Source organism: Elephantulus edwardii, unplaced genomic scaffold, assembly GCF_000299155.1.
Source record: "Elephantulus edwardii isolate Elephantulus edwardi_28Jun2011 unplaced genomic scaffold, EleEdw1.0 scaffold00324, whole genome shotgun sequence".
Classification (NCBI taxonomy): Eukaryota; Metazoa; Chordata; class Mammalia; order Macroscelidea; family Macroscelididae; genus Elephantulus; species Elephantulus edwardii.
Window position 1 is genome coordinate 1,983,700 of NW_006400074.1, and position 22,309 is coordinate 2,006,008.

The 22,309-nt window shown below is 39.7% G+C and overlaps 1 protein-coding gene across 1 annotated transcript in view; it reads right to left on the reverse strand.

Annotated features, from left to right (window-relative positions):
• Nucleotides 1-21,294, reverse strand: part of LOC102866188 (protein FAM35A-like) — a 111,208-nt gene extending 89,914 nt beyond the window's left edge. The window contains exons 1-2 of the mRNA XM_006901403.1: nt 19,794-21,294; nt 11,535-11,642 (exon numbers count right to left, since the gene is read on the reverse strand). Of these exons, the coding sequence (XP_006901465.1) occupies nt 11,535-11,642; nt 19,794-21,294 (1,609 nt within the window). The remainder of the gene's footprint in view (nt 1-11,534; nt 11,643-19,793) is intronic.
• Between the last annotated feature and the right edge of the window lie 1,015 nt (nt 21,295-22,309).

The following is a 22,309-nucleotide window of genomic DNA, read 5'->3' on the forward strand; positions in this document are numbered from 1 at the left end:
CCAGTTCTTTATTCTCTTTGTTACTATAGAGCAATCCAATTGATTTTTCTACGTTGATCTTGTATCCTGTCACTTTTCTGAATTATTAACTATGTTTAGTAGTTTTCTTACTGAGTCTTTAGGATTTTCTAAGTATACAAACATATCAACTGTATACAGAGATAATTTTACTACCTATTTGCCAATCTGAAGACCTCTTATTTCCTTCTTTTGTCTTACTGATATCACTAAGACTTCCAATAAAATATTGAATAGGCAAGATGATAGTGGGCATCCTTGCCTAGTTCCTGTTCTCAAAGGGAATGCCTTTAATCTCTCTCCACTGAGAACTATGTTGGATCTTGGGTTTGCATATAAGCATTTTACTATGTTGAGGAAATTCCTCTCTATTTTGTTGAGTGTTTTAATTAGGAAAATGTGTTGGATTTTGTCAAAGGCCTTTTCTGCATCAATTCATAGGATCATGTGGTTCTTGTTCCTTGCATTGTTAATGTGATGAATTACAATGATTTTTTTCTTATGTTGAATCATCCTTGCATACTTGCTATGAATCCCACTTGTTCATTGTTAATTGTGTGTGTGTGTGTGTGTGTGTGCACGTGCGCACACTTGCACGCGAGTGCATGCACTATTGGATTCCATTAGCCAGGATTTTACTCAAGATTTTTGCATCTGTGTTCATGAGACATAGTGGTCTATAGTATTCTATTTTGGTGGTATCTTTACTTGAATTTTATATCAAGGATATGTCTGCTTCATAGAATGAGTCTCGGAGAATTATATCTTTTTCTATTTTCTGAAAGAATTTATGTAGAATTGGTGACAGTTCTTCTCTGAATGTTTGATAAAATTCACTTGTAAAACCATCTAGTCCAGGGTTTTTATTTTTTGTTGGAAGTTGTTTTATTACCTTTTCAATTCCTTCTTTTAATGGGTCTGCTCATGTGTTCTATTTCAGTCTGTTTCGGTTTAGGTAGGTTGTGGGTTTCGAAATATTTGTCCATTTTCTCTAGGTTTTCATATTTGTTTGAGTATAGTTTTCCCCATAATAGTCTATTGTTAACCTTTTTTCTTTTTAGTTGTTTCTGTTGTGGCATTATCCATCATATTCAGATTACTTGTGTCTTTTCTTGTGTTAGTTTTTCTAGTGGTTTGTCACTTTATTAACCTTTTTGAAGAACCAACTCCTGGTTTTGTTGATTGTTTCAATTGTTTTTCTGTTTTCTATTTAATTTACTTCTGCCCTAATTTTTACATTTTTTAGGTTTTTTAGAAGGTGTCAGGTTTTCTTGCTGTTCCTTTATAATTTGTTGGGGATGTTAAGTTAGTGTAAATTATCATTTGTTTTTTCTTGCCTTTCAATGTGCTTGTTTATTGCTATACCCTGACCTTTAATTATTGCTTTTGCTGTTTCCCAGAGGTTTTGGTAAGTTGTGTTTTCTTTGTCATTTATTTAAAAAAATGTTTTCATTTCATTTTTCTTTCTTCTAGTACCCACTCATGTTCAAGTTAGGTGTTGTTTAGCTTCCAAATGTATGTTTTTTCTCCTTTATCCTTTTGTTATTAATTTCTAATTTTGTAGCATTGTGGTTTCAGAAGATGCTTTGTATTATTTCTATTTTTTTTTAAATTTATTGATACTTGTTTTGTGACCTAAAATGTGATCTATTCTGGAGAATATTCCACACTGGAGAAGAAGATGTACTGCACTGTTTTGGGGTATATTAGCCTATACATATCTATGATATTGAGTTAGTTTATAGTATCATTTAATTCTTCAGCTTCTTTGCTGTGATTCTTTGTGTAGTTCTATCTTTTATTGAGAGTGGTGTACTGAAGTCTCCTACTACTATAGTGGTGTTGTCTATTTCTCTTTTCAGTTTTGTTAATGTTTGTTTTGTATATTTTGCAGCTCTATCATTTGGTGTATAGGTATTTATTATTGTTCTGTCCTCTTGTTCTGCTGACCCTTTAAGCATTATATAGTGATCTTCCTTGTCCTTTGTGATGGTTTTTGCATGGGAATCTATTTTATCAGAGATTAATATCACTTTCCCTGCTTTTTTCTTGTTGCCATTTGCTTGGTATATTTTTTCCCCCACCCTTTTATTTTTAGTCTTTCTCTTCAGTTTTCAGGTATGTCCTTTGTAGACAGAAAAATGACGGGTTTTTTGTTTTATTTTTTTTTATCCAATATGCTACTCTTTTCCCCTTCTGTAGTTCATTTAAATCATTCACATTCAGCGTAATTATTGAGTTGTTGTGTTATTAAGTGCCGTTGATTCATAAACAACTCATAGTGATCCTATATACGAAAAGACCTGAACACCTGTATGACTTTTGTCATTTCTCCATGTTCATTGAGTTTCTGGAGGCAAGCCATTTTGGAAGTGGATGCCTCTCCTGCTTCCAAGCTTGTTTTAATTGGGAAGCTCCACCAACCACTGTCCACCATGGGTAACCATTATCACATTTGACACATTAGTGTAACAGTGTTTAGTATCACAGCAACCATGAGTTACCTCTGTACAGCAAATGGACAGACCAGTGCTATACCACTTAGAGAATGTTTGAAAAAAAAAACCAATTAAAACCAGGCTTGAGAGCCTCAGATTAAAATCATGCACCATTGTCTTGGCAGCATAACTTTCTATCCATTAGGCCAAAAGAACTCTCTTTATGTTGTTGTTATTATTAAGTGTCGTCATAAATGAAAGAATCAGCAAACAAGCCTCTATAGAATCTGATTGCTGCAGATGACTTTCAAACTAGATTCCAGCCCCATGTTGTTGTTGCTGTTGTTATGTGCTGTCAAGTCACTTGCAACTCCTAGTGACCCTATGTACAAGAGCCCTAAATGCTGCTCTATCGTGTGCCAAACTTACCGTCTCTGACACACTCATTCCCACCATCCCAATCACAATTGATCCATTTTATCAAGGGTCTTCCTCTCTTGTGCCATCCCTCCACTCTCCTGAACATGATGTCCCTCTTCAAGGGCACTCCCTCCTTGCAACATGCCCAAAGTATGTCAGACAAAGCTTCAGAATCCTTGACTCCAAGGAGCATTCCGGCTTCACCCTCTCCAGGACAAACCTGTTTGTTCTCCTAGCAGTCCATGGTATATTCAACACTCTTCTTCAGCACCAAAGCTCAAAGGCATCAATTCTCTTTCTACCATCCCTAGTCACTGTCCAAACCCTCCAATGCATAGCATGTAACTGTGAAAACTATAGCCCAGATCAGGTGCACCTTAGTCTCCAGCCTGACATCATTGTTCTTCAGTACTCCTGAGAAGTCCCTCACAGCTGACTTTCCCATTCGTCTCTTGATTTCCTGGCTGCTGGTACCAAGAGTGCTGACTGTGGAACCAAGCAAACTAAAACTGTTAACTATCTCAATTTCTTCACCATCCATACTGATGCTGCCAATTGGCCCAGTAGTGAGAATTTTTGTCTTCTTGATGTTGAGCTTCAATCCATCTTGAAGGCTGCAGTAATTGACCTTATGCAGCAAGCACTTCAGGTCCTCCTCAGTTTCAGCAAGCAGGGTTGTGTCATCTGCATAACGCAGGTTGTTGATGACTCTTCCACCAATCCTGATGCCACATTCCTCCTCGTACAGACCAGAGTCTCGGATGATCTGTTCTGCATACAGACTGAAAAGTATGGAGACAAAACACATCCCTGATGGACTCCCTTCTTGATTTTGAACCATGTAGTGTCTTCTTGCTCTGTTCTGAGGACTACCTCTTGGTCCAAATATAAGTTTCACAGAAGCACTATCAAATGTTCTGGGATTACCATTCTTTATTGCTATCATTTTTCTGCATTCTTTTTGGTGTTGTTGCTGGCTACTTTGGTCCATCCTGCTTTCTGTGGCACCTCTGTAAGAAGGACACCTCTCAGTGTTTCCTGCAACACAGGTCTTGTTTTTACAAATTCCCCTAGGGTCCACTTTTCTGAGAATATCCTGATCTCCCTTTCATATTTCATGGACAGTTTTGCTGGGTACAGTATTCTTGGTTGACAGTTGTATTCTTTGAGTGTTCTATATATGTCATTCCGCTGTTTTCTTGCTTGCATGGTTACTCCTGAGAATCAACACTTAATTTTATTTGCTCTCCCTCACAAGTTACTCTTTCTCCCCAGTTGCTTTAAGAATTCTCTCCTTATCTTTGGTTCTGGCAAATCTGACTACAATATGCCTTGGTGTTTTTCTTTTGGGGGTCTATTCTACATGGTGTTTGCTTAGCTTCTTGAATATATATTCTCAGGCTTCATTATGCCTGGAAAGTTTTCTTCTAGTTGTTCTTCCACAACTTTCTAGGTTCCTTTACTTGCTTCTTTCTGTTCTGGGATTCCAATTATGAACATGTTATTCCTCTTGATGGTGTCCCATATTATTCTTCGGTTTTATACTTCTTCCTTATTTTTTTATTCTGCTTTTTGTTCTACCAGATCAGTGGTGACAATTCTATTACCCTGGTTCTGTGTTCCATCTCATCACTTCTGTTAATATGTCCCTCCCACATGCTAACAGCATCTGAAACACTGGTGCTCATATTCTGGATTGTGGTTTCTTGTTTGTACAGAGCCTCTAATGCTTCATTTGTTTTTATCTGCATTGTCTTGGATTGTGTTTTTTTTTTTAAGTTCCTCTTGGGTTTTGCCTGCAAAGTCCTATAATTCTTCAAGTTTGTCTTTAACCCACTGAAAATATAATCATTGTTCTTTTGAATTCTGTGTCAGAAAGTTCCATCAGACTTTCGGCTTTAGGAAATCTACTGATACTTTGTCACTTTTTGGGGGTGAAATCTTGTTTTGGGTTTGTGTAGGGTGTGAGATAGTCTGCTTCTTCTGTGTCATTGCTGCAGTAGAGTTTTTCATGCCTGAGGTCTTAGGAGGCTATGGGTCTGAAAAGCTTGCCTCAGGAAGTCACTGTTCCAGAGAAGGATGGGGCAGCTACCCTGCCTGAGTTTCTCTCTGATCTTTTGACTCAAGGGAAGACTTGCTTCAGCTGGGGAGAGTTAAGGCCTATGAATAAGTAGCCTTCTCTGTCAGTAGCTAGTCAGTTCCAAAGGGTCCATGGCTGAAGGGAGCTCAAACTCTGGGAAGGGGGAGGAAATGCCTTCCCTGTGGTACTGGTGTCCCTAGCACAGTTCTGAGGAGCAGCACTGGGTTATCCTCCAGGAGGTGGAGCCAGGGCATCCACTTGGCAGGGCTAGGGCATCCAGGCAGCAGGCATCAGCATCCAGGTGACAGAGCCAGGTCCTCTAATTGGCAGGAGGGGGTCCAGGTGGCAGGCAGGAGTGTCTAGGCAGCAGGGCCAGGTCCTCTAGGCAGCTAGGTGGGGGCCTCTATTTGGAGGAACCAGGGCCTCCAGGTGGCAGGGCCATGGTGTAGTGCTCCAGGCAGGAGAGTAGTACAGGCCACATTAGGATTTTTTTTTTTATTTTACTATTTTTGTGTGCGTGTACCATCAAATCAGATCTGACTGGTACAGGAGGAGATTGCCCCTCCTTCCCCAGCAGAGCATCTGGTGGATTCGAACCGTGCACCTCTGCGATTGTAGTTGCACCTTCTTGCCACAGGAATTTTTTTAAAATGAAGTATATTGGGTTTTTTCTCTGTCAACCTTATTTCTACTTTTTAAAAAAATTATTTTTCTTATTTCCACTTTTTAAAAGACAGTTTAACACCATTCGGTGCTTGTTCTGACCCACTCAGTGGCCTGAGCAGTAGGAGCTGCAGATCAGCCTACAGGTGCAGTCTGAGCACTCCAGTCTTCAGTAGGGAACTGGTGAGTAGGCACAGAGGGCTCCTGTATGCCTTCAGACCAGTTTGCAACCTCAAGCTAAGCAGCATTGAATTCAGGAGCAGGGGCCATCCATTCTCCCTGAAACTCCTCCTTGGTCACAGCCTTTTCAGCAGCAGCCTGCTCTTCCTTTTCAATCTCTTCTGGGTCTCTGTAGAAGTACAGATCCTCCCACAGGTGCTCCTGGGAGATTGTGCCACACATGCGCATGACTTCCTGGGCCGGCATCCACCACAACAGACCCATGGAGTGAGCTCCCTTGTTGTTGTATGGGATAGAAATGTCTATGTAGTGCAGAGGAGAATCTGTGTTACACAGGGCAATGGTGGGAAGTTAATGTAAGACACTTCTGTCAGAGGCTGGTGTTCAGCCCTGGGATCAGTAACCACCAGAAGATGAGACTCTTGGAAGACTGCCTGGATCTGGTTAGTGAAGGTTCCAGGAGTGAATTGCCCAGCAATAGGAGTGGCCTCAGCAGCAGCAGCAGCAGCAAACTTCAGAACAACTCTCTGGCCAATATTTCTGGAGGATAAGACACATCAGCTGGAGTTTCAATGGTAACAATGGCACGAGCAGCCAAGAGAAGCTTCTCTCAGGTCCTCTTCAGGTTTACAATGTAGATGCCATCACTTTTCCTTTTGTAGATGTACTGTTCCATTTGAAAGTCAAGGCTGGTGCTCCCCAAATGTATTCCTGCTGCAAAGAATTTGAGGACATCCTCCACCTTCATGTGCAGGATATCAAGGGCTTTGTGGAAGTTTGCCATTTAAGTTATGACAGGAACCAGGACAATACTGTATGGACCCTTGTGTGGATAGTATGGAAAGCCACACTAAGAAATTTTTAAGACAGATAGCTAGCTATTCACTGGAACATATCCTTGTTGGCTGTGTTGACACATCCACTGCATCAATGTGGCTCAGAAAATGTTTTATACCATGTTATTTTCATTATAATTACTATCCATTATATCAATAACTATAAAATGGGATTTTTTCCTAAATGCCATTTGCCTATATCTTATGCATAAGCATGCTTCTAATGCAACCAAATCAACCCATAGTAAACTCAAATTGTGACTCATGGTGACCCCAGAGAAAAGAGTAGAAATGCACATTTTGTTTCTAAGGCCATAAATCTTTACAGAAGCAGACTGTCCCATCTTTCTCTACAAAGCAGATGGTGGGTTTGTACCATTAATCTTTTGGTTAGCAGCCAAATACTTTAACTACTATATCATTAAGGCTGGGCTCTATGAGGAGAAATGTGGGGTCAAAATTGGTGGACGATTTATCAATAATCTGCGTTATGCGGATGACACAACCCTGCTTGCTGAAACTGAGAAGGACCTGAAGCACCTGCTGCAGAGCGTCAAGGACTGCAGCCTACAATATGGGTTGAGGCTCAATGTCAAGAAGACAAAGATTCTCACCACTAGACCAACTGGCAGCATCAGGATGGATGGTGAAGAGATTGAGATTGTACACAGCTTTAGTTTGCTTCGCTCCATAGTCAACAGTCTTGGCACCAGGAGCCAGGAAATTAAAAGGCGCATTGCCATGGGAAAGTCTGCTGTTAGGGACCTCTCCAAAGTGCTGAAGAGCAATGGTATCTCTTTGGAGACTAAGGTGCGTCTGATACAGGCCATGGTCTTCGCAATCACCTGTTATGCATCAGAGAGTTGGACAATGACCAAGGAGGATAGAAGGAGAACTGATGCCTTTGAGCTGTGGTGCTGGAGAAGAGTATTGAGAATACCATGGACTGCTAGGAAAACAAACAGATTTGTCCTGGAAAGGGTTAAACCGGGTGGCTCCTTGGAGGCAAGGATTCTGAGGCTCCATCTAACATACTCTGGACATGTTGTGAGGAGAAACCGGTCCTTAGAGAGGGACATCATGCTTGGGAGGGTGAAGGGACAGCGCAGGAGAGGAAGGCCCTCTATGAGGTGGATTGATTCAGTGACTGGGATAATTGGGATGGGAGTGTCAGAGACAGTGCGATTGGCACAGGACAGAGCGGAGTTTAGGGCTGTTGTACATAGGGTCGCTATGAGTCGCAGGCGACTCGACGGCACATAACAACAACAACAACATCATTAAGACTCATTCAAGAATTTCCCTTTTACAGATTAAAACTTGAAACTTGGAAATATGAAAAATTTGGCTGACTTCAAAGTCAAATATTGAAACAGCAAGTATTTTAATATTTTTTGGAACCCAGTATATGAAATCTGATTTAATAAAGAGCACAGCTTCAATGATGTTAATAATATTCTAAGTTGGATGGATATTTCTTACCATATTTCATCATTTAAATACACTTTATATATCTTTTTTCAAGTATCAAATTCTGTAACACAACTGCTAATTAAATGAGGTGATGGATTACATTACAGTGGTAATACTGTCAAGGGGGAAGAAGTGGATAAATTTGAAAATCATTTGAAATATGATGCAGATTCAACAAAGCATGATAGTAGGCTGTGGTTGTTGCACTGTCAAGTCAAAACCAGCTTAAAACTGACACTCCTGCATGTTTTCAGGGGCAATAAATCGCATGGGAGGAAACTGTCCATCTTTCTCCCGTGGAGCAGCTGGTGGATTTGAACTACGTACTGTTGGACTGGCAGTGCAATTCCTTACCGCTATGCCACCAGAGCTCTCTAATGTTAGACTAGATGTAAGGATATTAAAGGAAATCACAAATTATATCAATGCTCCTTCTTACCTAAACATATGAAAGTGAGTACTTGATACTGAGACCAAGGGCAAGAAGATAAATAGGAAGGAGAAAGTATTAGGCAAAGACAGTCTTGGACAGGTTGAATTTGAGATATTTGTAGAACCTAAATACTACCTAAAGAATATATGAGATTCAAAGCCCAAATCTCCAATTTTCCATGTGCACTTTTTCTAAACTGACTTTCCTGAGAATTCCTCTTCCTATATCCACTTTCCCATATTCTGTTCTTCCACTTTACAAAGAAAGGCATATCCCTCACTCACCCAAAGTTTCCCTATGCTACTTGTTCCAGGGTAAAAAAACCACTATGTTGATAAGAGTTAATGTGAACAGGGATTTGTCATGTGGATGTCATCTACCCTAATATGAAGCAATGAGAAAGGGCACTTTAGCTCCATAGTATTTTTTTCCTCACACTTGAGAATAAACTGACATTCTATAAAACAAAAAGCTGTAAAGATCATGAAAGCCAAGGAAAAACTGAGAAACTCTTGACACTTAGGAGATTCAATGCAATGGGATGTCCTGAATTGGAACCTAGAGAGATTAAAAACATTAGTGGAAAAAAACTATTGGAATGTAATTAGTGAACCAAATTGATGGTATCACACCAGTGTTAATTTACTTGTTTTGACAAATACATCACAGTATGCCGGATTCTAACATTACAGGGAGGAAGCTTTATTTCTTCATTTCTTTTTAGCAGTCCTAGATGGGGTTGTCATGGGTAAGAATCAACTTTGTTGGCAATTAACAACAACAACAACAACAACAAAATTTAGGGAATGTGGGGACAGAATATACAGGAACTGCGTACCTTTTGGCTGGCAGTGCAATTCCTTACCAGTAAGCCACCAGAGCCCCAAAAGATATATGGGGAGAGGGTAATTACTCTATGGTATACAATGCTAAGAAATCTGAGTGACAGTATTGCAGTTCCTTCCATTCTCATTTGCTTATTTATATGAAACAAGTGTCAAAGAGGTTATATTTATAAAAATGAAAATACAAACTGTTAAATATTTTATTTTTTCAATTATTCTTCAGCTGAACAAAACAGGATTGATTACTCATAATCTTTGATTCATAATTAAAATCCCATAAGATTCCTGCTTGATCAGTTTTCAGTTAGCAATGTTGAATACTGTAAAGTTGTTACTGTTTTTAGTTGCTATTAAGACAATTCCAAATCACTGCAACTCAGCACATGTAGAACAGAACTGCTCCAGAGTGTTTTCAAGGCTGTGACTTTTCAGAAGTTTATGGCCACATCTGTTTCCAAGATGTCTCTGGGCGGGCTTGAACTGCCAATCTTTCAGCTAGTAGCTGAATGTTTAACCAACTGTACCACCCAGAAATTCCAATACTGTAATAATCTGATAGATAATCACATAGATGAATCACCTAATACAAAAAGTAATATCCGCCAAAATTCTCTATTTAACTATGAGGTCTTGGTTCTGTTTTATTACTCCCACTCCCTCTAGCTCATTTATGCTAAAGAAGAAAGTTTATCATCCTCTTCTCTTTTTATATATTTATTGCCATCTGTAAGTATCACTACAAATGGTCTTTATTTGTATTTGGTTAAAAAATACATAAAACAAAATATTTGTCATTTCAACCATTTTTTTACATGTGCATTTCAATGATAGAGTAAGATAGATTTAATTAAGAGAAATTTTTTTTGCTTTAGTTTTACTGTAGGTCTTTATTTGCCTTTCCCTGATCACTAATGTTGCTTACTACCTATCCAGATGTTTATAGGACATACATATTTCTTCTTCTGTGAAATGGATATTTCTTCTTTATCTATTTTTCTATTAGATATGCCTTAGGTATCTATTGCTACCTAGCAGAATTATCTCAAAACATGGTGGCGTAAAACAACACCATTTCAGGTTTGTGTGTTAAGAATCTCACCACTAATCTGGGGCCTCTCAGTCAAGGACTCAAGCTGTAATCAAGGTACAAGCAAGGACTCAGTTCTTTCAAGTCTAGAATGGTGAGGGATACATCCACTCCCAAGCTCATGTCCATGGTTGTTGGCAGGACTCAGTTGTCTGTGGGCTGTTAAACTGAACCAGTTCCTACTACACAATTTCAGTTTTCTGTCAAATATATATTACTACATTATTACTTCTCACATTAATATAACTATATTACCTGATATTCATTATCTAACTGAATCACAGCTCTCCATGGTATTTATACATTTAACTCTCCTTTCAAGAGGGGGACAAAGTGAGGTTAAAAAACTTGCCTAAAGACCAGAGACTTTGGTAGTAGTGAAGCCAGGATTTAAAACATGGTCACTGGCTCCAGAAACTGTAACTATTAGTTCATAATGTCTCCCTTTTCCTTTCTTCTTTCCTAAAAAAAAAAAAAAGCAGCTCCTACTTTCTTCAATAGATTAATTTAAACAAGAGAAATTGGATCCAAGAGAATGAAGAATAGGGTTGTTTTAGACCACTTAGTTTTGAGATGACTTGTTAAGTAGCAATAGATGTCTATCATGCTACATAGGAAAACGGACAAATTTCTTCCTACAGAGGCAGAGAGAAGAAGAAGCACCCAAACCACAGCTGTCTGATCACAGGCTATGCTTCCTCCATTACTCCAAGTTTCTGAACCAGAGGTTAATGAGTTTGAAAAAAAGAAATTAACAGGTACATGAATTACTTGGAATTGCATGCCAAAGTTTGTGTCTGTTTACAGAAATCTACTTATCTGAAGAAATGGGTGACAACTTCACAAAGCACACAATTTTCAAAAAGGTGAAGAATTACCGCTATAGTAACTCTCCAAGGAAAATAAGAAAAGGAAACATTTGAATACAATACACAAGTTCATTTTTAATATTTCTATTTTCATTCTTACTGAAGAAAATAAATGTTAATTTGTTAAGAAAGAATATGAAACTCTGTATAATCTAAACACAAAAAAATTATTACATTCAAAATGTGTCTTACATTCTTTAGGCTGGACAGATGAGTAACGCCCAAGATTCAGCAACTGACTGGAAAATGTTGACTGTAGTGCTGTCTCACCAGCCCACTGATCCTCATAAATAGTAACATCTAGAGAAGAGACAAGTTTTCATCATGCCATGAATTCCTTCACATTATTCATGCCTCCCACAGCCCAGGCAACCAAGGTTAAACAGTCTGCCTAAAGGCACCATATGATAAAACAGCAACTTGAACATTAGAGCCTAGTTGTGTCATTATAAAGTAAAACACCAGAGCTGCTTTCATATATTCAAACTTGGATCAGCATGGAAACTCATTGAACTACAGGGAAAGACTGAATGTCATTGTCTTACGAACAACAAATGCGTATTTCAAGTAAATGAAAAAGAAAGGAGGTTATATCTATAAAAATGAAAATATAAAATGACTGTTAAAAAAAGAAAAATTTTCAGGACCAAGAAGTAAAGTAATAGTTTTAAAGCAGTGGTGCCAAGAAGAGCTAGTAATACTTCGCTTGCATTTATCCTTTTTACTGAGCATATCTTAATATCAGGCATTGCTGGAGGATTCTGGTTATTATTTTCCTCTATATGGTATGGTTGGAAGAAGAATGGGTAATCTCTTCCCAGGTGATTAACTGCCTCTGAAAACCCATGGGTCAGCTATGGGTTGGTTCCGACTCTAAGGTACTCAACAATAACAACAGCAATAACATGGTATGAGATCATCTTTCTTAAACAGATGTCAAATAAAGACCTGGGAAGTAAGGAGCACTTTTCAGTGACAAAAAGAACTATAAGACTATGATTCTTTTTTGCACTTCTCTTAGATATTTTTTATAGGATTCTTTTGATAAAGAATAATCACTTAGTGAATTAAACACACCAATAGGTACAAAACTGTTCTAGGGGAAAACTTTGAAATTGAGAAAAACTGGAAATAAAAACTGTGAAGATAGAAACAGGTATCCCAGGCAAGATATAATTAGGATACAAAGTATTAGAGAAATAAAGGTATATTCACAGTAGCAAAATAATTTAGAGAACATGGAAAAGAAAAATATATAAATTCTAAGTGATTGCTTCCTCAGCTATAGATTCATTTATTCACAATGTATAATAGGCTCTTCTGCTCTGAAGTTCTAATGTTGTTGTTGTTGTTATGTGCCATTGAGTCCCTTGTGACTCACAGCGATCCTATGTACAACAACCCTAAACCTGCTCTATCCTGTGCCAATCACACTGCCTCTGGCACACCCATCCTGATTACCCCATTCACTGAATCAATCCACCTCATGGAGGGTCTTCCCCTCCTGCGTCGTCCCTCTACCCTCCCAAGCATGATGCCCTTCTCCAAAGACCTGTCCCTCCTTACAACATGTCCAAAGTATGTCAGACGAAGCCCCAGAATCCTTGCCTCCAAGGAGCAGCTTGGTTTAACACTCTCCAGAACGAATCTGTTGGCTTTCTTGGCAGCCCATGGTATATTCAATACTCTTCTCCAGCACCACAGCTCAAAGGCATCAATTCTCCTTCTATCCTCCCTAGTCATTGTCCAACTCTCTGATGCATAACAAGTGATTGCAAAGACCATGGCCTGATTCAGCACCTTAGTATACAGAGTGACACCACTGCTCTTCAGTACCCTGGAGAGGTCCCTAACAGCAGACTTTTCCATCGCAATACATTTTTTTTATTTCTGGCTGCTGGTTGAACATGGAGCCAAGCAAACTAACGTTGTTAACAATCTCAATCTCTTCACCATCCATCCTGATGCTGCCAATTGGTCCAGTGGTGAGAATCTTTGTCTTCGTGACATTGAGCCTCAATCCACACTAAGGCTGCAGTCCTTGACCCTCTGCAGCAAGTGCATCAGGTCCTCCTCAGTTTCAGCAAGCAGGGTTGTGTCATCTGCCTAATGCAGATGGTTGACAGATCTTCCACCAATCCTGATGCCACACTTCTCCTCATAGAGCCCAGCCTCTCGGATAATCTGTTCTGTATACAGGTTGAAAAGGTATGGAGATAGGACACATCCCTGGCGTACATCCTTCCCAATTTTGAACCATGCAGTGTTACCCTGCTCTGTTCTGACGAGTGCCTCTTGGTCCAAGTACAGGTTTTGCATTAGCATGATTAAGTGTTCTGGGATTCCCATTCTTCTCAGAGTCAGCCAAAGTTTGTTATGATCCACACAGTCAAATGCCTTTGCATAGTCAATGAAACACAGATAGACATTCTTCTGGTATTCCATGCTTTCAGCTAAGATCCATCTAACATCAGCTACAATATCCCTAGTACCACGACCCCTTCTAAACCCAGCCTGGACTTCTGGCAATTCTCTGCTGATGTGCTGTTCCAGTCATTTTTGGATAATCTTCAGTAGAATCTTGCTTGCATGTGAAATCAATGATATTGTTCTATAGTTTCCACATTCTGTTGGGTCACCTTTCTTTGGAATGGGAACAAATATAGATCTCTTCCATTCAGTTGGCCAAGTGGTTGTTCTCCAGATTTCTTGGCACAACTTGGTGAGCATGTCCAGGGCAGCATCTGTTAGCCGAAATACCTTAATTGGTATACCATCTATTCCTGGGGCCTTTTTTCTTTTTGCTATTTCCTTCAAAGCAGCTTGAATGTCTTCCTTCATCACCATAGGCTTTCTCATAAGTTATTTCATTAAATTCTTCTGTGTCTGCCAATTCCTTTCGATACAGTGACTCAGTATATTCTTTCCGTCTTCTTTTAATACTTCCTGGATAATTTAATATTCTTCCTAAAGCATCCTAGATTATAGCAACTCAAGGTTTGAATTTGTTCTTCAGTTCCTTGAGCTTGAGAAATGCTGAGCAAGTTCGGCCCTTTTGATTTTCCGACTCCAGCTCCTTGCACATTTCATTGTAATATTTTGCTTTGTCATTCCATGCTGCCTTTTGGAATCTTCTGTTCAGCTCTTTAGTATCTTGAATTCTTCCTGTGCTTTGGCTTCTTTGCACTCCAGTGCAATCTTCAGAGTTTCTTCAGACATCCATTTTGGTCTTTTCCCCCCCCCTCTTCTGTCTTTGTAATGACCATCTGCACTCTTACTGGATGATACATTTGACGTCCTCCCACAACTCATTAGGTCTTCGCTCATTAGTGTTCAAGGCGTCAAACCTGTTCCTGAGATGTTTCGGAAATTCAGGTGGGATGAACTCAAAGTCATATTTTGGTTCCCATGGATCCGGAATTCACGGAAGTTCTAATAGCTTCCCCAAATTCAGTGTCATCGAAATCTGGTTTTCCTCTCATAGGACCCATGTCATTGTTTGGTACTGTTACCAATCAGATTAATGAAATTTGAAGTTGTTCTGAATGCCTATCTTTTCCTAACCAGCCTTTGTCCCTAAGAGCTCATCTACTGATTTTATCATATCAATCTGCTCAATATACTCTTCCCCAGCAATAGATATTTAAACAGTTGTTGTTGTTGTGTGCTGCAGAGTCAATACTAATCCACAGCTGATCCTCCAGCAGATTTTCAGAGGCAGTAAATCCCATGGGAATTGACTGCCATCTTTCTCCTGTGAAGTTGGTGGATTCAAATCACATACTTTTGGGATTGCTGTACAGCTTTTCATCACTAGGTCACTAGAGATAGTTTTTAAAAAAATGTACTCACAGAAAAAAAATTTAAGCATTCTCCAAAAGGGAAATGGTTAACAAATTGTTGTAAAGTCAACTGACAGAGAGTTACCTAGTTGCTATCAACTGTAGGGGAAAAGGAAGAGAGTACAGGGTGGATTGTATCCACCTAGGAGAGGCCTCTGAGAGGTTCAAAGAATCTTGGGGAAGCTAACACAGAAATGGCCTGGACAGCCCGAAAACCTGATTTTGTCACATCCCAGAAAAGATTTCCGTTTTCCATCATAAGCACACATTAAATAAGTAGATGAGACAAATATAAAACCAAAGACAATTATTAAAAACTTACAATGAGATACCAATTGTCCAAGAGAGAATGCATATAGCCTATTCTCACCTTGTAGGCAGTCCTGCAGCTGGAAAGTGAAGTGCACGTAAAAGGTTACCATTATAAGCTCCATATCTGAACACAGAAAACTGGGTGAATGGAAACAAGTAAGATGATAGTGCTTGGAAAAGGACTGCATTTGTCCAAACACAAACCTCAGGAGGCAAGAAGGGAAGGGAAAGAAGGACAAATAGAAATGGGGAAGCCAAGAAGATAGGCAGAAGCGTTCTCTTACACTAAGGGGACTGCAATTAAAGTCATGAATCAAAAAAATATATATTCCCTCTAGCCCTTATGCACTGTTGTTGTTGCTGTGTACTGCTGAGTCAGAACTGACCCATAGCTGACACTCCAGCAGGTTTTCAAAGGCAGTTAACTGCACAAGAGGAGACTGCCCATCTTTCACCTGCAAAGCAGCTGGTAGACTCTAACCACCTGCCTTTGGGATTGCAGTGGGGCTTCCACCATTAGGCCAGTAGTTGTTGTTAAGTGCCGTCAAGTCATAGCCGACTCATAGTGACCCTATGAATGAAAGCCCTCGACAGTTGCCTGTCTTTCATCCTTTCTCCATGTTCATAGGGTTTCCCGAGGTAAGCTATTTACAGAAGTGGATGCCACTCCTGCTTCCAAGCTTGTTTTAGCCAGGAAATGACACCAAACACTGTCCGCCATGGGTAACCATTATCACATTTGACACTTCAGTGTCACAGTGTTCAGCTTTACAGTGATCACAAGTTGCATCTGTATGGCAAGTGGATACACCAAGGCTATATGACCTAGAAGAAAGCCACTAGAGCTTACAAAAACTTTATTTTAAAACGGAAAAAAAAATATGCTCTATGAACTTTCACTCAAACCATAGTTTTTAAAAGAGAGGAGGGATTGAGGCAGACAATGCAGCCTGTTCATTACAAAGTCCAAATACACAAGTTGAGCTTTTCATTCCCCTGCACAGTGGTGAGAATTAACAATGACTGCCTGAAGTTTCTTTTTGTAAGCCCTAAGAGTGACCTAGACTTCTTCAGATGTGTTATCATGCTTAACCAATTTCCTACTGGTGAGGAGATTCTCCTTACCTTCTTTTTTTTTTTTTAATTTTTATTTATTTATTTAGTTAGTTATTAATTAATTATTTTTGTGTGAGTGTAGCGTCAAATCAGATCTGACTGGTACAGGAGGAGACTGTCCCTCCTTTTCCCAGCAGAGCATCTGGTGGATTCGAACCGTCTGCCTCTGGGATTGTAGTTGCAGCTCCTTGTCACTAGGCCACCAGAGCTCCCCTTCTCCTTACCTTCTTAAAATAATATATCTCTGTTCTAACATTGTATACTGATTCTAAAGTCATGTGACAACACAAAAGTAGTCCTGTGCAACCACTGTGGAAGGCAATGTGGCACTTTCTCAAAAAGTTGCAAATAGAGATACCATTAGACCCAGCAATTCCACTACTAGGAATATACCCCAAAGAGACCATAACTGACATCCAAGCAGATATATGCACACCCATGTTTATTGCGGCTTTGTTCATAGCAAAGAGTTGGAAACAACCTAAGTGCCCATCAACAAATGAATGAACAGAGAAACTCTGATATATTCACACAATGGAATACTATGCTACATTAAAAAACAAGGAACTCATGCAATATTATTCAAAATGGGTGACCCTGGAGGACATTATGCTGAGTGAAATATCTCAGTCACACAGGAACAAATACTGCATAGTGCCACTCTTGTAAAACAAGGACAGACATCGGGGTCGGGGGGAGACTGAGAAAGATGGGATAAATAATGTATACTGCATTGAAACAGACAAGAAAACTGTTAAAAAGGGATATGTGATTAGGTATAATTGTCATGACAGGGGTCCAGAATGAAGGTTGCATAGTGGAGTGGGCCTGGGGGGAGGGATTGTAAAACAATGAAAGAATTTTTCTTTTACTTTTCAAAGAGAAGAGTGTACTGGGGGGGAGGGGCGGTGTGGGCAGGGAGAAGAGTGCAATGAATGAATGGAAATCCAAAGTCTCTGTAAATTTCCATTAAAATTAATAATAATAAATTTTTTTTAAGAAAGTAGTCCTTACTTATGGGATATTTGAGTTATGACAAACTGTGCTTACTAAAATCCTTTTAAAAAACATATCATTAGTAATGCCATGTGTTACAGTAATGTTTTTCTGTCATCCTACCTGTAAGTTTATATGTAACACTGAAAGATAAAGATCAGATTTATAAAGATACTGATAATACCACACAATTGCCAGCTGGTCAATTCAGCCCTGCAGCAACCCCACGTGCCACAGTATACAAGTGCTCCACAGGATTTTCTGGGTTTGATGACCAGCAGGCCCTTCTTTCTTACTGCTGCTGAGTAGGTCGGCCACTGAGTGCAAACCATCTGTGTCCCTTGGGGACCCACTGGAGCAATGCTGCTACTTTTAGGGGCTACCGTGTGACCTATGACCCACAGTGACCCTAGAGACAACAGACCCAGCCCTAGCTGTGTCATCTTCATGATCTCTCCCCTGCTTCAATCAACCCAGTTCAAACCACGGTGTTGCCTCTTTTTAGATGTGTGACACTAAACAAATTCTTTCTCTCGCCCTCAGCTTCCTCAAATGAAAAATGGGGATAATAATGAATAGCTTCCTAATATAGCTGTTGTAATTATTTGATTAGGGTGGAGAGACAGTGAGAGAGGAGGACCCCAGAAGATATGGATTGACACAGTGACTGAGGTAACAAGGGTGGGTGTATCAGAGACAGTGAGATTGGCCTAGGATGGAACAGGGTTCAGAGCTATTGTGCACAGGGTCGCTATAGGTTGTGGTTGATACCACGGCAGGTAACAACAACTTGATGTTCATGAAAAGCGTTTATAACTGATACAAAGTAAGGCTCCAATGTTCTTGTTGTTGTTAGGTGCTGTTAAGTACAACTTACACTGACTGTATGAACAAGTACCAGCTATTACAAAGTTTTATACATATTTTAAAGAACATAGGGAAAATGACTAGAAGGTATCACTCCAAAATTTTATTGAGGTTGGTATGATACTAACCTTTTCCCTTTGTGGTGTGAAGAGTTTAGTGTTCAAAATGGCTTTCCTAGCCACTGAATTTGACCTTGTCATGTGGACAGGAGGGAATATGTGAATAGGGCATGTTAGTCTAGTCACAAGGGGATTAGGTAGTCTCACTAATAAAATGAGTGGTTCGTTCCAGCAGCAGAACAGCTGAAACTTCATGGTCAGCAAAGAGAATGTAGTGTGCCCTCCAGAGCCAGGGATTCTTGTACTAGCCAGGTGAGGGCCTACAGGAACAGGGGCAACAGGCACTGCAGAGAGCCAGAGACCTGACAAAAGCTGGGATTTGGGGATGGCTCCACCACTGAACCAGAGCTAAGAGCTTTTACCCAAGTTTGTGGGAGGACTGTAGGGGAGAAGAGTCATAATTGGCAGGTCTGAGAATTTTGTAGCACTAGCCTAAAGCCATGAGGATCCACGAGGATCCAAGCTGAGGTGACTATGAAGACATTTCAGAAGCTGATTGTATTCTGCTACTAACCTGAATTATGGCCTATTGACTTCTCCAATATGGTTCTGTGTGGTCTGTGAGCTGCTGCATTGGAGTTTGGACCCAGGAAAGCTGTAAGATTGGTGTTGAGATGAGTAGAAAGAGGTGTGGGAGTGTGGGGGGACAGGTCTGACCTCAGGGGAATTGGTTTTGTGTTGTTAATGTTGTTGAAGGGAACAGCTTCTCTTTGTGAAATTGGTAAAGTTCAGATATAGCTGCCCCCATGAAATCTTTCCTCTTTATACATCCTCCTTTCTGTATTTTCACAATGCAATTAAAACAAACTTAATACACAAAAGTAATGAAGTGACTATTATGCTGCTGTCCTTGTTAAGATACACCCAGAAGAAACAAAGAACAAGCACAATGTTAATACTTGAACATGAACATAATAAATGAATAAGACGGGCAATCAAGAAAGGTCTTTGAAAGAAGAGCTTGGAAAGGAGAAACAGAAATATGAAGGGCAGAGCAAGGACCAAGAAATGGCAGCGAGCAGGATACCAGGGAGTGACAAGGAGACCAGTGGGATGTATGTGACAGGATCATTCATGCTGGGGCCAAGAAGAGGAAGATGGTAACTAGTCCTTAGGAAGGAAAGGAGTGAGGGAGGAAAGCAATCAAACACTCAACACAGCTCTCTAAATCAAACTATCATACACCATGCTGATCTCACCTGTGAGTAAAACGATGTCTCCAGGAAACACAGTTAGTGCCCAAAACGCTGCTGTCCGCCACAAAAAAACTTTCTTCTTAACTTCCGATTGGTCGATTGCTGTAATTGTGGCTAAAGGTACTTTAGAACCAGCATTTGGTCCTGATTTTATGTTTATTTCTTTCACATGACATGGAGACAATACCAAGACTAAACAATTATACTTCTGATTCTTATAATCACAATTCTTTATTAAAGTTGTTTTTCTACTATGCTTAAATTCAGACCCATTCTTCTGGTCTAGTTTCACAGTAGGTTTTCTTGCATTAGAAAGCAACTTCGTTTTTTTAGATACTTGGAAGACTTTAGACAGAGACTTAGAATGGCCTGGTTTTTCTTCAGACATGCAGTTTCTTTTAACAGAACTTTTATGAAAGACAGTGAGCTGGGAACACAGTATTCCTGAGCTACATGGCTCAATACAGACCTCATTTGGTGGCAGGTGTTCTTCAGAACTGGAATATTTCTGATCTTTAAGATCCTTCTCAGAGGTTATGAGACTGTGGTTACTTTTCATTTCAGGACAAACAGGACTAAAGAGTTCCAGAGAGCATGCTTCATTTTGTCTATTTTCACATCCTTCTACAAAATCATCACTAAGCTGAATCAAATTATCTTCTGTTACACTTATTTCCTCATGACTTGCTTTTGATCCAGTCTCTATGTTTATTGTCCCTTTATTAAGTGAATTCTGCTTTTTATATATCCCCTGAGCTAAAAAAGCAACCTGGCTAGAGGTCATTACACTGAGAAATTCAGTATCAGTTGATACTGTAAAGTTTGAGACCTTCTTAATGGCTTCTTTAGATCCTGACTTGTCGACTGTTTTAGAGGGAAAGAATTCCAGCATTTCATAATGTGCTCTTGGCGCACACACAGTTTTTGTAACTTCTGGCCCTATATTAATTTGTTTGGTAGTACAGACCAAATCAAGTATAGCTGTGCATTTATGATCTAACTGTACAGTTGTTTTATTAAAGTTTGGAACGCAGCTATTTGATTGATTTTTATGCTCTTTAACTAGGATTTTCTCATTTTCACTGACAAATTTTTGTTCTTCAGTTAAATGTTGAACTCTGTCCTTAAATCCACTTACTTGTACACTGGGATCCACTATATCATGCATCGCTGACAGGGGGCTATTCTGGGGTTTTGTGGCCTGTGTCTCAGAACAATAACATATAAATTCATCTTCCAAATGGACAGATCTTTTGTTGGAGTCCACTGAACAATGGCTATTAGAATCTGGAGGGCCAACACTGTCTACAAGTTGACAATTTTTAAGGTTGATGTGTTTGAATTTTTCATCCTTCAAATGGAAAGACTGATGGTCATACAAAAGTTTGATTTTTTCCCAAGGGTTGGCAGTAGATTTTAACAAAGTTGGCTTTTGTGATGCTGTCATCTTCAGTGGAAGAACTGGAGCACCCCAAAAAATGTGGACTTGTGATCCTCCAACCATGGTTTCTGGAAAAAATGCAAAACTGTAAATTAATATTTTGTCAATACATTTCATATATTATTATTAAATTAATAGTGTACCAAAGGCAAATATATAAAATATGAATAAAAAACATGATTAGTAGAAGTGACTTTTTAAGCTTTCATTTAATTACATAATTCTCAATTTCATAGGAAATCACAATGAGAAAGTTAACTGCTCATAAAATATCTTCACCCAAAGGTTCTCTTTCAGGGAAATAAAACCCGTGCACTGACCTCCAATTAGGGAGCTCTGGTGGCTTACTACTAAGGAGCTGTTCTGCCACCTGAAGACAAGGGATTTGAATCCATCAGCTTCTCTGCAGATGAAGATGAGCAATCTCCTCCCTCGCGATTTACTCTCTCTGAAGACCCACTGGAGGGTCAGCTATGAGTCAGTTCCACCTAGACAGTGCACAACAACAACAATTAGTAAATAATGTCAGAATTAAGAGAGTTTAACAGGAACCTGAAGTCCTGATGCTAAAGGTCAAAGGATCTGTGAGTACAATTGAGAAGCTGTGCTGACTGAAGAAGTGTAGCCTATTTCCAACCTGCAACTTATTAACTTCCTCAGTAGGGAGCTGTGCTAAGGAAGTGGTGCTGCCAATCCTGAGGCACATAGTTCAAATCCACCATCTGCACCTTGAGAAAAACATAGGCAATCTCCCACTGTGTAATTCAAACAGGGAGAACGTGCCCCTGGGCGGAAGGGAAGCCTGGAAGCTGCGCACAGGGGGAAGTCACCTCAGATAATAACGAAGAGGCATCTTTCAAAGGTACACAGAAAAACTGGCGGAAAGGAAAACATAATCTACACAGGTGTTCTACAGGGCACGTCACCTTCCTTGGAGACAGTACAACTAAACTTAAGAGACACTGGTCAAAAGAAAAAAAAAATGTCAGCAGTTGATGTGTTTGGAATCACAGAAGCCAAGAAAGCTTAAGATACAAGCTGTCAGATCATGGGTTGGACAATGGAAGATATTTTCTGA